Source organism: Marmota marmota, unplaced genomic scaffold (genome assembly GCF_001458135.2).
Source record: "Marmota marmota marmota unplaced genomic scaffold, marMar, whole genome shotgun sequence".
Lineage (NCBI taxonomy): Eukaryota > Metazoa > Chordata > Mammalia > Rodentia > Sciuridae > Marmota > Marmota marmota.
Window position 1 is genome coordinate 66845311 of NW_025999900.1, and position 14083 is coordinate 66859393.

General features: G+C 41.8%; 2 protein-coding genes across 4 annotated transcripts in view; both read right to left on the reverse strand.

Annotated features, from left to right (window-relative positions):
* Positions 1-14083, reverse strand: part of Cdc42bpb (CDC42 binding protein kinase beta) — a 95969-nt gene that overhangs the window by 75288 nt on the left and 6598 nt on the right. The gene's annotated exons all lie outside the window — the stretch shown is intronic.
* On the reverse strand, positions 5395-7130 carry LOC107150834 (DNA-(apurinic or apyrimidinic site) endonuclease-like). Its single transcript, XM_015495982.2, is given in 4 exon segments — positions 5395-5780; positions 5783-6162; positions 6287-6793; positions 7105-7130. Coding segments are annotated over 3 exon segments (957 nt in total). The 5' UTR covers positions 6726-6793; positions 7105-7130; the 3' UTR covers positions 5395-5642.

A 14083-nucleotide genomic window follows, 5' to 3' on the forward strand; every position in this document is an offset into this window, starting at 1 on the left:
ACTAAGCTTCTTTCCAAGAGCAGAAATAAGGAGCAGCCCCGCCCTGTCTCCCTTCACATGCCCACCCAGGCCACTGTTACCTTGACTGCTGTCACCAGGTCAGCCCTTGGGGGCAGACCTCTAGGGTCTCCCAGCATAATAAAATTTAAGGTGGAAAAATGTCCTTTTTTTTCCTTGTTCCTTTTTTTTTTTTTTTTTTTTTTTGGTAATACTGGGGACTGAACCCCTAGCACAGTTTTCTACCTCTGAGCTAAATACCCAACCTTGTTATTTAAGACAGGGTCTCACTAAGTTGTCCTAGCTAGCCTCAAACTCTTGATCCTCCTGCCTCAGACTATCAAAGTAGTTGGGATTCAAGTTGTGCACCACCACACCTGGCCAAGAAAAAAGTCATTTTCAAAGCACTTAACCTACAGAAGAATCTACCTTTTTTGAGAAAGAGGCATATAACAGTGTTTCAGTAATCCTGAAACACTTTTTAAATGCTATTTGTTTTAGCCTCAACTTAAAAAAATTAAAATTTAATTTGCCCAGACTGTGCGCCAGTCTCTACCCCATTAAATGTTATGTCACATTATCCAACTGAACCTATGCATTGGATACCTTTCTTAAATAAGTAAAACCCTCCGTGCTTGATATCTTCTCAGTAATATAAAAATGTCAGCGTAAAGGAAATGAAACTAAAATGGAAAATTATCCAGACACTAAGCAGACAAATAGAGTAAGTGTCCTGCTGTCCTTTTCTCTTAGTCTGCCATCCCCCAAATAAACACATGCACAAACAGGAAAAAAGAAGGATGTTTTTATGTCAGACCTTTCAAAGTGTTATTTTGATTTCATATAGCACTTAATGAACTGAGAGCTATCTCTCCCTACCAGATGCCTGGAAATGAGACACTGAAAACCAGGCAAATGAAAAGAGCTTTCCAAATAATGAACACAATTTTAGTGAAAGCTTGGCCAATATTTAACATATTTTTTAAATTTTCATTTACTTATTTATTTTGGTAGTTGTAGATGGACAGCATGCCTTTCTTTTTATATGTGCTAAGGATCCAACCCAGTGCCTCACACATGCTAGGCAAGTGCTCTGCCACTGAACTACAGCCCCAGTCCCTGCTTAACATATTTTAAAAGGACATCTAGCTTTATGAAGACTGCATTTGCTTCTATACACCAAAAAGAGCTGTCAAAAGTGCTACTCCTTAAACAAAGGCTTCAAGAAAAATAAGACTTCTAGTACAAGTGTACCTTGATTACAATCCCCGTACTGTACAGAATGTCCCTACGTGCATACCACACTGGTCCTTCTCCAGGTGCCCAGCAGGAAGCAGCTTGGGGTGGGGTGGGGCCTTCAGGAGCACAGCATCTGCATGGCCTCATTTGCCTATAGATCTCTAACCTCTCCAAGAGCCAGCAAGGAAAAACATCAGAGCTGGATGTACGTGAGCTCACACACACAGATGAGTATCAATTTGTTCCTTAAGTTCAAATAAAAACCACATTCAAGAGCACATTTAAATAGCTAAGTCTTTGCTAATGTGGACCTCAAAGAGTCTCCAAGGAACAGCTATTATACTGTATACACAACTTGCAGAGCAGGGAAGTTTCTAAGACACCTGCCACAGACCAGGCTGCTGGAGCTCCACGCAAGGAGCATAATGTCTCCCAGTGTCCACAGGGCAGCAGCAGTGCTGCTACAGCCAGGACTAGACAGTACTACACACGTTTCTCTCATTACCCAAGTCCCCTCTGCTGCCTCAGAAAGGGGCTGAGGTTTGGCCAATCATCCCCCAATGCAGTTGGCAGTCCCACATTCACCTGGCTACAATCTCCTCCCATCCCCACAGATGCAAACCCTAGAGGACTGTCCCTTGGAATAGTCTCACAAAGCTGAACATGCTATAGAATAAAGGCCTGCCAAATACTCTTCAGTGTCTGTGATGACTCCATGAGACAGGAGGATCCCAGCATGCTGCCCTAACACCTTATCAGTGAGCACCTGGCCAACACCAAGAGACTGAGGGCTGGAAGAAGAGGAAAGGCTCTGCAGGCAGTTCCCATCCCACCCCTCTAGGGCCTGTCCACTGGTTCCTCTAATACACCCTGGGTTTACCTGGCACCAATGAGCTGACCCAGCCAAGATCCCAGACCTCCACATTGCACATACAGTTCTCCAAAATTCCAAGAGGCAGAGTGATACCACTCAGAGGAAGATACCTGAGTGCACGTCTCTAGGTGTCCTGTGGGGTATGCCTGCCTTGGAAGGTCCCAGCTAGACAAGGGGAGGTATCTGGGGAGCCAGACTGGGATACATGGTCTAGAGATGGAGAGAGGGAAGCAACTCCAGGAACATACCTTGGAGGACACAGAACTGGCTGTGGGATTTTTCTGAAGTTCTGCAGAATAATGCATAGTGCATGCTCCTTTCCCAGTACTAGACCCTTTCAGAAAAGCCTGGTCTAATGGAAACTGGAGCAAGGCATAGAGCCCAGCTGTCTGCCCCTCCTTCTATTTCCTGGGTCTTCTCCATGTCTTTTTTTTTTTTTTTTGGGGGGGGGGGTGGATCAGGGATTGAACACAGGGGTACTCGACCACTGAGCCACATCCCCAGCCCCATTTTGTATTTTATTTATAGACAGGGGTCTCACTGAGTTGCTTAGCACCTCATTTTTGCTGAGGCTGGCTTTGAATTCACGATCCTTCTGCCTCAGCCTCCTGAGCTGCTGGGATTACAGGCATGCTGCCCACGCCTGGCCCTGTCCATGCCTTCTGAGACGTGCTCTCACCTCTTAACCTTCCCATGCTCAGGTCCCTGGAACCCAACCAGAATCCCCACCACCATGCACCACTCTCCAGTGGTGGACCCTGCAGCCTGCTCTACGCCTGCCCTTCATCCACTAACTCAGTCAAATGTCACCTGAGGGAAGCCACCTTTTTATTCCCCTAGTGAGAGAAGCATGCTGAACCCTGGGTGGGTGACTTTTTATTTCTATTCCCTGCAGCTCACAGGCCTCTCCAGAAGATGGAGGACCTGCTTGGACACCCCGAGGGCCCAGCGTCCATTGCCCCAGTGCCCTATACCGAGGATACATACCACAGGGTGAGGAGACACTCCTAGACAACACAATGGGGAAAACAATCAGAAAAGGGGCTGGCTCTCCAAATACAATGCAACTACGAGCAAAAGCAGAATGAGCCACATGTGGCTTGAGGAAAAGGAAAGAACATGAAGCTGATTTTCTGCTGTGATAATGTGATAAGGCTCTTTATGAAGACTGCATTTGCTTCTACACACCAAAAAGAGCTGTCAAAAGTGCTACTCCTTAAACAAAGGCTTCAAGAAAAATAAGACTTCTAGTACAAGTGTACCTTGATTACAATCCCCGTACTGTACAGAATGTCCCTACGTGCATACCACACTGGTCCTTCTCCAGGTTCAACCAACATGAATCTACCCTTCAGATTCATTGCAAGGGTAGGTGGGGTGGCTCAGTGGTAGAGTGCTTGCCAGCATGCTCAAAACTCTGGGTTCAAATCCCAGGACCATTAAAAAAAAAAAAAATGCCAGTTGGATGTGTGGGCCAAGGAGGAGGTGGCTCCATGGTTAAGCTCAGGAGCCCTGACCCAACACAGGAGCCAGAAGAGAGGTGATAACAGATTTACCCAACCCTCAGTCCCAAAGGACCCACATGGACACCATTCAGGCTCTGGAGCCCCACAGGTACTCAGAGAATCTACCCTGCCTATTTTAATTCAACTTAATCCTAAATATCCCACAAGGTATACTAGGCCAATAGTACAGAAATGACTTGTCAAAGGCCCAGTCTGTCCAGCTCAGAAAACACTAGCAGTTACAATGTGAGCAAGACAAGACAAATGATCTGCATTCCTTAAAAAATTGCAAACAGGTGAAAAAGCAGCAAAGGGGAGTAAAGGAAATGTGGGAGGCACACAATCCAGATGCCATGTGCAGACTCTGTTTGGCTCCTACAGAACAGATCGACTTTAATAGAAGGAAATTCAAACAACAAACAAATATTGAATGATACTAAGGAATTGGTTATTTCAATGTCATAATATTATGATGGCTATGATTTTTTAAAAAGTTTCATCTTCCTGGAGTATACACTGAAATAGTTACAAATGAGATGACAGATGTCTGGGATTTCCTGAAAATAATCCTTTTTGGTAGCTCAGTGGTGGAACACTTGCCTAGCATGGTTGAGGCCTTGGGTTCATTCAACCCAACACTGCAAACAAACAAAACAATTCTCTTTGGAAATGGGGGGATTAAAATGAAATACAAGGGATCATGAGTTAAAAATTGTTGAAACTGGGGGTTCAGTTTCAACAATTATCCTACAGACTCAGCAGCTTAGCAAGGTCCTGAGCAACTAAGCGAGACCCTGTCTCAAAATAAAAGGGGATGGGATATAGTGCAGTGGTAGATGCCCCAGGCCCTGAGTATAATTGCCAGAACCACAGAAAGAAAAAAAATATATATTGAACAATGAGTTTCCTTTTTCAAGTGCTCAAAACAGGAAGGCTGGATTCCAGATGAGGGAAAGCTCTTGTTGAGAGCCACACGGCAGTTCCCTCACGGAAGCATTATCACAGCAGAAAATCAGCTTCATGCCCAGTGTATTTGCTGTGAGTTCGTTTGTTTATTGCTGGCATTCCTTCTGGGTCATAAAAGTTTTATGACCTGGTAAAACTTCTGTGCAACCTCTGCAAAGCTGCCATGACTAATGGCTTCTGTATCCAGTTTAAACTATCTACACCTTAGGACCTGGTCAACAATGGCCCGGCCACACTCTGGACTTAAGTCCCAAAGGTCTGTAGAGGTGGTCTTACTGCTGAACCATTTTTTTTTTTTTTTAATTGGTACTCCTGGATCTTTGCCACAGGCTCCCCTTCAAATGCAGTGAAGGACAATTCAGGAAAACTGAGAAACTACATTCATAATCCCCCACAACAAATTTTACTTTAAAAAACATGTAAAGTTCGGGCTGGGGATGTGGCTCAAACGGTAATGCGCTCGCCTGGCATGCGCAGGGTGCTGGCTTCGATCCTCGGCACCACATAAAAATAAAATAACGATGTTGTGTCCACCTAAAACTGAAAATTAAATATTAAAAAATTCTCTCTCCTCTCTCTCTCTTAAAAAAAATGTAAAGTTCATTTTACTGAGAATTATTTCTCATAAGATTATAAATTTAATACTTTAAGCATCATTGCATACCATCAACAAGAACTAATATAGCAGGGAAAAAATAAACCGTAGGAGCATGGGTGGGGTGTGAAGTGGAATCTAACTCAAATCAGTATGGGTTTTTGCTTTTTTCCTTAGTATTAAATGAATTTTATAATTTTTCTTCTCCAGCATCATTTTTTTTTTTTTTGACAAAACTATGACCTTTTATTTTTACAGATAAGTCTTAAAAAAAAAAAATTGGGGCATGTGTGCACACAACAAAAAACTTGGGCTTAAAAGAAACCCTTAGTAACAGTAGCTTCATTTAAGGATTCATTCTTACAGAAGAGAAATAAAATGCAGATTTCTCTAGCAAGCTACTAAAGAAGGAACGTTGAGGGTGGGGGAAGCTATTTCCAAGACTCAAAATGATTCTGAGAGGGTATCACAGTGCTAGGTATAGGGTGATGGGACAGTGATCACTGCCAAGGGCCTTGGAGCGAATCTTGCTGTCACACAATGCAGGTAAAAGAGAGTGGGACAACAAAAAGTAATCAAGGCGCCAACCAACGTTCTTGGACCGAGGGCATTCATCATGTAAGTCCAAAAGGTATAGGCATATTCAGTGTTGGGGTACAAGTGCCGGAAACTGTCAGCCAGTGGCACAGCCTGCAGCAATTCTCCAAAGCCTTGGCGCTCCTGTGGAGTGAAACCAGCATTTTTTTTGTTTCCTTTGGGGTTACGAAGGTCAATTTCTTCATGAGCCACATTGAGGTCCCCACATAGCACAAGGGGCTTGCGGGAAGCCAAGCCCTTCAGGAACTGGCGAAAGGCTTCATCCCAGCGCTGGCGGTACTCCAGCCTTACCAGACCCCGGCCAGCATTAGGTACGTAGGCTGTTACTAGCACAAACTTGTCAAATTCAGCCACAATTACCCGGCCTTCCTGATCATGTTCCTCCTCACCTATAAAAACGAAAACAATCAGCATGAAAAGTCTATAAGAGAAGGTAATAAGACACTGGGGAAAGAAAGAAGTACTAACAATTGGTTGAAGCATCATAGGCATTAGAAATCAATAGGGTCTCACCGATGCCATAAGAGACTTTGATGGGGCACTGGCGGGAAAGTAGACCCACACCACTGTATCCTTCCTTGTCCGAAGGAGCTGCCCAGTACTGATGGGATAATCCAGGCAGCTCTTGAAGTTCAGGTGGTAGTTTGTTCTCTGAACATTTGGTCTCTTGGAGGCACAGGATATCTGGGGCTTCTTCCTTTACCCAATCTAAACCTTTCTTCTTAATCCAGGCTCGAAGCCCATCAACATTCCAAGAGCAGATCTTGAGTGTGGCAGATTTGCCACTGGGTGAGGTTTTCTTATCTGGAGGGTCTTCATACAGGACTGGGCCCTCTCCTGCTGTCTCTTTTTCTTTTTTTTTTGCTCCTACCTTACTCTTCTTGGACTCTGGCTCAGTTTTGGGCTCTTCCCCATCTTCTGCCGCCGCTCCCTTTTTCCCACGCTTTGGCATCCCTGTAACGAACGCCCTTCGGAACCAGTACCACGTCGCCCACCGAAACAGTATTTTTACCGTGTTGCCTACATTCGAAAAAAAATTGTGGAATCAAGTAAGACTAGATGAAGACTCCTCCCTACGGCGTCCACACACCAGGTCCCGCCTTTCAAACTATCTTATCTCTAAACTCTTTCCCCGCCTTAGTGCATCACAGGGTCCTTCAGCCCCTCACCCACATTAGATAATTTAAAAATGAGTCGTAACCTCCTCGCAAAACCTGCCCTCTGGCCAAGTAAGGATCTTAATTATGAGTCCTTAATGAGCTGGCCCGTCATTTAGTAGGACAGCAACCCTGAATCTGACCTGCTTGGGTCGGAGCGTGGCACCTCCTTACCCGAACACAAAGAATGGAGCACGCTTTGCCCTCCAGCATCATTTTTAAATCAAAATCATTTTTCATCTTCCTGGAATATATACTGAAATAGTTATAAATGAGATGACAGATGTCTGGGATTTCCTGAAAATAATCCTTTTTGGTAGCTCAGTGGTGTGCTGCAGTCTGGCTGGGCACAAATAACCAGGAGGTCAAGAGCCACTTGTAGATTCAAGCAGGAACTAACTTTATTCCAGAACCCACACAAACTCAATGGGAACTCCATGAGAACTCAAAAGTAGTGGGCACCCAAGGTAGCAGGAGCTGCCCTAGTGCCTATTGCCGCCTATTGCCGGACAGCAGAGGTCCATATACACAACTGAATACACAGCCTGCCCCAATCCAGCATCATCCAGTTACAGCAATCAGCCATCATCCCAATAATTATACACAGCTTAACTTAATCATCATCATCCTAATGGCTCGCTAGCGCTACCCCTCAATCACTCCTTCTGGCAAAATGCCAGGTGCCATCCTGACTTGGTTGTGGCTCTCAACAGTGGTGGAGCTACCATTTTTTTTTTTTTTTAATCAAAATAATGCTGGAGAAGAAAAATTATAAAATTCTGCACACCCATACTCCCAGCTACTTGGGAGGCTGAGGCAGGAGGATCCCTTAAGCCCAAGAGCTGGAGATGAGGCTTGACAACACAGTGACCTTCTGTCTCAAAAACAATTAAAAAAAATTTTAATCCTACTTGGGAGGCTGATATAGAAGCATTCAAGTTCCAGGCCAGCCTGGGCAACTTTAGCAAGGCCCTGTCTCAAAACAGAATTTAAAAAGGGCTGGGTATAGCTCAGTGGTAGAGCACTTGCCAAGCATACAGGAGGCCCTGGGTTCCATCCCCAACACCTCAGGGGAAAAAAAATTGGATCAACTGTGGACCTAGCAATACTCAAGAATATCACCTATAACTAAAAAAATCTCCAGTGCCCCCCCCCAAAAATTTTAATTTAAAAGTGAGCAAAGGGGTTGGGGATATAGCTCAGTTGGTAGAGTGCTTGCCTCACACACACAAGTCCCTGGGTTCAATCCCCAGCACTGTCAAAAAAAATAAAATACTTGGGAATCAACCTAACAAAAGAGGTGAAAGATTTAAACAATGAAAACTACAAAACCCTAAAGAGAGAAATAGAAGATCTTAGAAGATGGAAAAATATACCCTGTTCATGGATAGGCAGAACTAACATCATCAAAATGGCGATATTACCAAAAGTTCTCTATAGGTTTAATGCAATGCCAATCAAAATCCCAAAGGCATTTCTTATAGAAATAGATAAAGCAATCATGAAATTTATCTGGAAAAATAAAAGACCCAGAATAGCAAAAGCAATTCTAAGCAGGAAGAGTGAAACAGGCGGTATAGCGATACCAGACTTCAAACTATACTACAGAGCAATAGTAACAAAAACAGCATGGTACTGGTACCAAAACAGGCGGGTGGACCAATGGTACAGAATAGAGGACACAGAGACCAATCCACAAAATTACAACTATCTTATATTTGACAAAGGTGCTAAAAGCATGCAATGGAGAAAAGATAGCATCTTCAACAAATGGTGCTGGGAAAACTGGAAATCCATATGCAACAAAATGAATCTGAATCCCTTTCTCTCGCCATGCACAAAAGTTAACTCAAAATGGATCAAGGAGCTTGATATCAAAACAGACTCTGTGTCTGATAGAAGAAAAAGTTGGCTCTAATCTACATATTGTGGGGTCGTGCTCCAAATTCCTTAATAGGACACCCATAGCACAAGAGTTAAAAACAAGAATCAACAAATGGGACTTACTCAAACTAAAAAGTTTTTTCTCAGCAAGAGAAACAATAAGAGAGGTAAATAGGGAGCCTACATCCTGGGAACAAATTTTTACACCTCACACTTCAGATAGAGCCCTAATATCCAGAGTATACAAAGAACTCAAAAAATTAAACAGTAAGAAAACAAATTACTTTTATTGATAAAAGTAATAATAATCAATAAAAGTGCCAAGGACCTGAACAGACACTTCTCAGAGGAGGACATACAATCAATCAACAAGTACATGAAAAAATGCTCACCATCTCTAGCAGTCAGAGAAATACAAATTAAAACCACCCTAAAATACCATCTCATGCCAGTAAGATTGGCAGCCATTATGGAGTCAAACAATAACAAGTGCTGGCGAGGATATGGGGAAAAGGGTACACTTGTACATTGCTGGTGGGACTGCAAATTGGTGCAGCCAATTTGGAAAGCAGTTTGGAGAAAGCTGGGAATGGAACCACCATTTGACCCAGCTATCCCCCTTCTCGGTCTATTCCCCAAAGACCTTAAAAGAGCATATTATAGGGATACAGCTACATAGATGTTCATAGCAGCACAATTCACATTAGCTAGACTGTGGAACCAACCTAGATGCCCTTCAATAGATAAGTGGATAAAAAAAAATGTGGCATTTATACACAATGGAGTATTACTCAGCACTAAAAAAATGACAAAATCATGGCATTTGCAGGGAAATGGATGGCAGTAGAGCAGATTATGCTAAGTGAAGCCAGCCAATCCCTAAAAAACAAATGCCAAATGTCTTCTTTGATATAAGGAGGGCAACTAAGAACAGAACAGGGAGGAAGAGCATGAGAAGAAGATCACCATTAAACAGGGACGAGAGGTGGGAGGGAAAGGGAGACAGAAGGGAAATTGCATGGAAATGGAAGGAGACCCTCATTGTTATACAAAATTACATATAAGAGGAAGTGAGGGGAAAGGGAAAAAAGAATGAGAGGGAGAAATGAATTACAGTAGATAGGGTAGAGAGAGAAGATGGGAGGGGAGGGGAGGGGAGGGGAATAGTAGAGGATAGGAAGGGCAGCAGAATACAACATACACTAGTATGGCAGTATGTAAAAACGTGGATGTGTAACCGATGTGATTCTGCAATCTGTATTCGGGGTAAAAATGGGAGTTCATAATCCACTTGAATCAAATGTATGAAATATGATATGTCAAGAGCTTTGTAATGTTTTGAACAACCAATTAAAAAAATAAATTAAAAATAAATTTAAAAAAAGGGGGGGGGGTAGGGTGAAAGGTGGGGCGGGCAAAGAATTTGAATATATATTTCCAAAAATCCAAATGACCAATAAATGGAGAAAAAGATGTTCAACATCATTAGCCACTAGAGAAAAGCAAATCAAAACCATAATGAGCTGGGCGCAGCAGCGCACACCTGTAATCCCAGCAGCTCAGGAGGCTGAGAGACAGGAGGAACACAAGTTCAAAGCCAGCCTCAGCAATGGCGAGGCGGTAAGCAACTGTGAGACCCTGTCTCTTTAAGTAAAATATAAAATAGAGCTGGGGATGTGCCTCAGTGGTCGAGTGCCCCTGAGTTCAATCCCTATACAAAAAAAAAAAAAAACCATAACGAGAAGTCACTTCATACCCACCAGGATGGCTAGAATTAAAAAGTCAGATAACAATAAGTGGTAGAGAGCATCTGGAGAACTGGGACCCTCACGTGCTGTTGTAGGATGGCATAACTGCTATGGAAAATGATCTGGCATTTCCTCAAAATGCTAAGCACAGAGCCACTGCATAACTAGCAATTCTACTCCCAGGATACACCCAAGAGAACCAAAAACCTATGTCCACATGAAATTCTTACATGAATTTTGACAGCAATGTTACAACAGCCAAAAGACAGACACAACCCAAATGTCCATCAGCTGACAAATGAACGAACCAAATGTGGATCCCCCATACCACAGAACATCACTCAGCAACAAAGAGGAATGAAGTACTGATGCAAGCAACAACAGGGTCAAGCCAGACAACACCACGCTGAGTGGAAGCAGCCAGGCAGGCACAAGAGGCCACACATGACGGAACTCCTTTTATAGGAAATGTCCAGAACAGGCAAATAGATAATGGAAGATTAGTTGTTGCTTAGAGATAGGGGAGTTGGGAGCCAAAGGGTACAGGGTTTCTTTTTGAGGTAGTGAAAATATTTTGGAATTAGTCAAGGGAGATGGCTCTACATCTATGAATATACTAAAAACCACTAAATTATACACTGTAAAGAGACAAGATGGACATGAATTGTTCTCCATATTGCTATTACCAAAAAAAAAAAAAAAAATTTAAGAAATCATGTGGTAATTGCAAAAAGCAGAGAAACCTATTTTCTACTAAAATTAGTTGTATAATTCAATTTAATTTCTCTTGTATTGCGGATAGACATCTCCAGTTTTTATTCATATTGTTTCACAAGGATTATCTAAACTTCATAGTCCAATTTTTAAAATAATGAAATATTTGTAGGAGGAAACATCCAGGCTTATTACTTTGGTTACATGAACCAAGATGATGCCTTTTGTGTGTGTGTGTGTGTGTGTGTGTGTGTGTGTGTGTGATACCAGGGATTGAACCCATGGGCACTTAACCACTGAACCACATTACAAGCCCTTTTTTAATATATATTTTATTTAGAGACAGGGTCTCGTCAAGTTGCTTAGGGCCTCGATAAGTTGCTGAGGCTGTCTTTGAACTTGTGACCCTCCTGCCTCAAGCCTCCCAAGCCACTAGGATTATAGGCTGTGCCAACACAGCCGGCAAAGCCTGATGTTTTGAGGAATATTTCAAACATCATTTAGAATATAACTTCAAGCAGTTCAGAGAAGTATTTGTGGAGAAGGAACCAAGAGTAAAATATCCTACCAGGGAGCAAAAACTTTGTTTGATGTTGTTATTAAAAATAGGTAATATCTGTTTAATTACTCATGCTTTTTTTTACATTTTCCTTTTTAAAAGCCTTAACATTTATATATCTTCAGAATACATAATATAAGCTTACAAAATTTAAATAAGTCAGTAAAGAATTTTTAAATGAGTTAAACTGCTATATCAGAACAGAAATATTGTAAAATATTGTTATATTTTTCTCACATCTCATTTAATTAGTCCTACTACTAATTACTATTAATTGCCATTTTAAACCAATTTTATTGTTATTTTACTTAAATAATTACATTTATGTAACAGAAAGTTAAATAATACAGAATATACAATTTCTTTGTTTCTTTTTTATGTTAAAGCAGTAATACATGCTACTTTTATGTTTGCCTTAGCCTGTCTTTGCTGCTCTAACAAAATGCTATAGAGAAAGCAATTTTGTAACAATAGAAATTTTATTTCTCTAGTTCTGGGGGCTGGGAAACTCAAGACCAAGGCATCAGCAGATCTGGTGTGTGGTGAAGGACTGGTCTCAGATTCCAAAAGGGCACTTTCCAGGGGAGGAGAGGGAAGGGGAGGGGAGGGGGGATAGTAGAGGATAGGAAGGGCAGCAGAATACAACATACACTATTATGGCAGTAGGTAAAAAAGTGGATGTGTAACCGATGTGATTCTGCAATATATATATAGGGTAAAAATGGGAGTTCATAATCCGCTTGATCAAATGTATGAAATATGATATGTCAAGAACTTTTTGAACAATAAAAAAAATCAAAATAATAATAATAATAATAATAATAATAATATAAATACTGTCCCCCACACCTTAACTAACTGGTGAAATTGGAAATTGGGCTTTCCCAGAACTTTCCAATTTGCTGCTAGATAATTGTTTTCTACAGATTTGAAAGCAATGTTCTCTTGACATTTTCCCCTTTGTTTCCTAGTACCAGGGATTGAACTCAGGAGCTATATCCCATTGCATTTTTTTTGCACTGTTTTGAGACAGGGTGGCACTAAATTGCTTAGGGACTAAATTACTGAGGCTGGCTTTGAACTTGCAATCCTCCTGCCTCAGCCTTCCCAGTTGCTGGGATTATAGGCTGGCCTAGAACTGCTGGGATTATACCCTGCCTGCTTCCCTGATTAATTTTAAATGTATACCAGAAAGCTATTGTTGATATACATAAAGACTCTTCAACAATATGATTCAAATACTTTGGTATAAAAAAAAAATCCACGTGCAACAGAACTGCAAAATTAATTTTTTCATTTTTCTTTGTTAGCAAGATTGAACCCAGGGATACTTAACATCCCCAGCCCTTTTTATTTTTACTGGGATCTTGCTAAATTGCTTAGGGTCTCACTAACTTGCTGAGACTGGCTTTAAACTGTTGATCCTCCTGCCTCAGCCTCCCAAATTGTTGAGATTATATGTGTGCACCACTGTGCCAGCTGCCAGATTTTTAAGAATTGCTGCATACTCATAAATTATAAAATCAATACATTTTTCAATAATGACGAACCAATATAAATAGTTACGTCAAATTCAAAAACAAATTCAGACCACTGATGTAAACTTTCAAACAAAATGACAAAGAAATTCAATTATTTCAACTCCCTTTTTCACAACAAAGGTGACATACAAACGTCTTAAAAATGTGGTCGTGGGTGTTCTGTTAAGGGAGGTCCATGTGCCTTTGAATTTCACTTCTGATATTAACTTTTTCAGAATATGATGGGTGGCAAGAATGTTTCTTGTCCCATTCCTTCTTTCCAGTTGGTGATTTCTTCCTATAGACCAAAGGCTTTGCATTGAACAGATTCAGCTCTATCTTATTTCCAGGTACAGTTTATACATTTGGTTCCCAGTGGTAAACAGCATCCTGCTCCCTCCCCCACTACCCTCAACTCCATGACACCCACATGCATCTCCCACTTCTTCACATCCTTTGGGGTTTTTTTGATACAGGGGATTGAACTGGGGTGGCGATGGGGGACCTTGAACTTCCCTTTACCACTTAGTTGCATCCTGGCCCTTTTTAGTTTTTATTTTGAGGCAGGGGCTCACCAAATTGCCCAGGCTAGCCTAGAACTTCTGGGATTATAAACGTGCGTCACCATGCCTAGCTAACCTTCACTTCTTTTTTCCCTTTCCCCTCACTTCCTCTTATATGTAATTTTGTATAACAATGAGGGTCTCCTTCCATTCTGTCTCTTATAC